This window comes from Cervus elaphus, chromosome 9 (genome assembly GCF_910594005.1).
Source record: "Cervus elaphus chromosome 9, mCerEla1.1, whole genome shotgun sequence".
Lineage (NCBI taxonomy): Eukaryota > Metazoa > Chordata > Mammalia > Artiodactyla > Cervidae > Cervus > Cervus elaphus.
In genome coordinates this window covers 12,290,936-12,292,929 of record NC_057823.1, presented here as the reverse complement: position 1 = coordinate 12,292,929, position 1,994 = coordinate 12,290,936, and the positions used below count along the sequence as shown (strand labels likewise).

At 40.4% G+C, this 1,994-nt stretch overlaps 1 protein-coding gene across 1 annotated transcript; it reads left to right on the top strand.

Annotated features, from left to right (window-relative positions):
* Nucleotides 1–681: 681 nt before the first annotated feature.
* LOC122699867 (olfactory receptor 7C2-like) lies at nucleotides 682–1,680 on the top strand. The gene has a single exon (XM_043912293.1). The coding sequence runs from the start codon at nucleotides 739–741 to the stop codon at nucleotides 1,678–1,680; it is 942 nt and encodes a 313-aa protein (XP_043768228.1). The 5' UTR covers nucleotides 682–738.
* The last annotated feature ends 314 nt before the right edge of the window (nucleotides 1,681–1,994 follow it).

The window sequence follows — 1,994 nt, the reverse complement described above, 5'->3', positions numbered from 1 at the left end:
GCCACTCAAAGATGATTTCTGTCCATGATTTACTGTATCTTGTTATAGATCATTTCCCCTTGGGTTTGTACAAGTATGTGTCTAATTATAAAAGTTCTGTATGCTGATTTAGTTTCTCAAGGCCAGAAAAGCAGGTCAACTATCCTCTCATAGCAAGTGTTTGAAATTTTATTTTTCTTTCCACATGATGGAATTTTGCCTTCTTAATCTTTTTTGAAGAGACATTAATTCTAGCAATGAAGACAGTATCCCTCATAGATTAATAGTAGAAAGAATTTTTGTCTAACATTTGTTGCCTTTTTACACTTTCTTTTATGAACCTTTAATATCCTATGACTTTTTCTAAATTTATACATTAATCTTTCTATGATTTATACTTAGGACTTCATAGATTAAATATATTAGTTTTTATCAGTCAAATAGATTATTTTTTATATCCTTTCTCCATAGCATATTCTCATTTATAATTTTTCAACTTATGGTCCAATTATTGATATTTTCTCCCCTTATTTCTACCAAATACTTTTTATTCAGAGAGAGCTATTGAACCTAGGAACAGATTTTCCAAGTAGCAATGGCAACCACAATTTGCTACCAAAGAGATCAAATTTTTAGCCCCAAATGAATGGACATCTCCCTGGGTTTGGATTAAGGATATTCCTGTCATTCAGGGTAATTATTATCTGGAGTGAATTCTGTGTTTCTTTTCAGCTGATTCTGAACAAACCCAGCAGCCGCATGGAAATAAACCAAACAAGAACCTTTCTCCTCGTGGGATTCACAGAGGACCCAGACCTGCAGCCTCTCTTCTTTGGGCTGTTTCTGTCCTTGTACCTGGTCACATTTGCTGGGAACCTGGCCGTCATCCTGGCGATCATCTCAGACCCCCATCTCCACACCCCCATGTACTTCTTTCTCTCCAACCTGTCATTTGCAGACATCGGTTTCACCTCCACCACCATCCCAAAGATGCTATGGAACATCCAGACACAGAGCAAAGTTATCACCTATGGAGGCTGCATCACCCAGATATTTTTTTTCTTTGTATTTGGATGCCTGGACAATTTAATCCTGAGTGTGATGGCCTATGACCGCTTCGTGGCCATCTGTCACCCCCTGCGCTACATGGTCATCATGAGCCCCCGGGTCTGTGGGCTGCTGGCTCTGGGGTCCTGGTGCCTCAGTGTCATAGCCTCCCTGCCTGAGACCTTGACTATCTTGAGGCTGTCTTTCTGCAGAAGCATGAAGATCCCACACTTTTTTTGTGATCTTCTTGAAGTCCTGAAGCTCGCCTGTTCTGACAACCTCATCAATAACATAGTGGTGTATTTTGTGGCTATTGTTCTAGGTGTATTTCCTCTCTTTGGGATTTTCTTTTCTTACTCTCAGATTTTCTCCTCCATCCTGAGAATTCCATCAGCCAGGGGCAAGTATAAAGCTTTTTCCACCTGTGGATCTCACCTTTTTGTGGTCTCCTTGTTCTATGGCACAGGCCTAGGGGTCTACCTCAGTTCTGCAGTCACTTCATACTCTAGGACAAGTCTGGTGGCCTCTGTGATGTACACCACGGTCACCCCCATGCTGAACCCCTTCATCTACAGTCTGAGGAGCAGGGACATGAAGGGGGCCCTAGGGAGACTCCTCAGGAGGGCACCATCTCTCAATGATGGGTTGTTGTAGGACTCACATAAGTAGCAAGGATCAAACCATTGGTAGGTATTTTTCACAATCTTGGATATATCTAAACATTAGTTTAATTTTTCTAGTTCTGTAATCATTGTATCTTACTGTGCCTTGACTTTGACTATATTTAAAGATGGTGTATTATTTTTCTGGGGCTGTTATGACAAAGTACCATAAGTTAGTTGGCTTAAATAACAAAAATTTATTGCCTCACAGTTCTAGAGACTAAAATTCTGAAATCAAGGGTTAAGCAGGAGTCCATTCATCCTGAAGCTGCGATAAAAAACCTGTTCCATATCTAGTTTTTTTAG

What these genes read in the sequence shown, in the direction of transcription:
- LOC122699867 (XM_043912293.1), top strand. Translation starts at nt 739, where the DNA reads ATGGAAATAAACCAAACAAGAACCTTTCTCCTCGTGGGATTCACAGAG.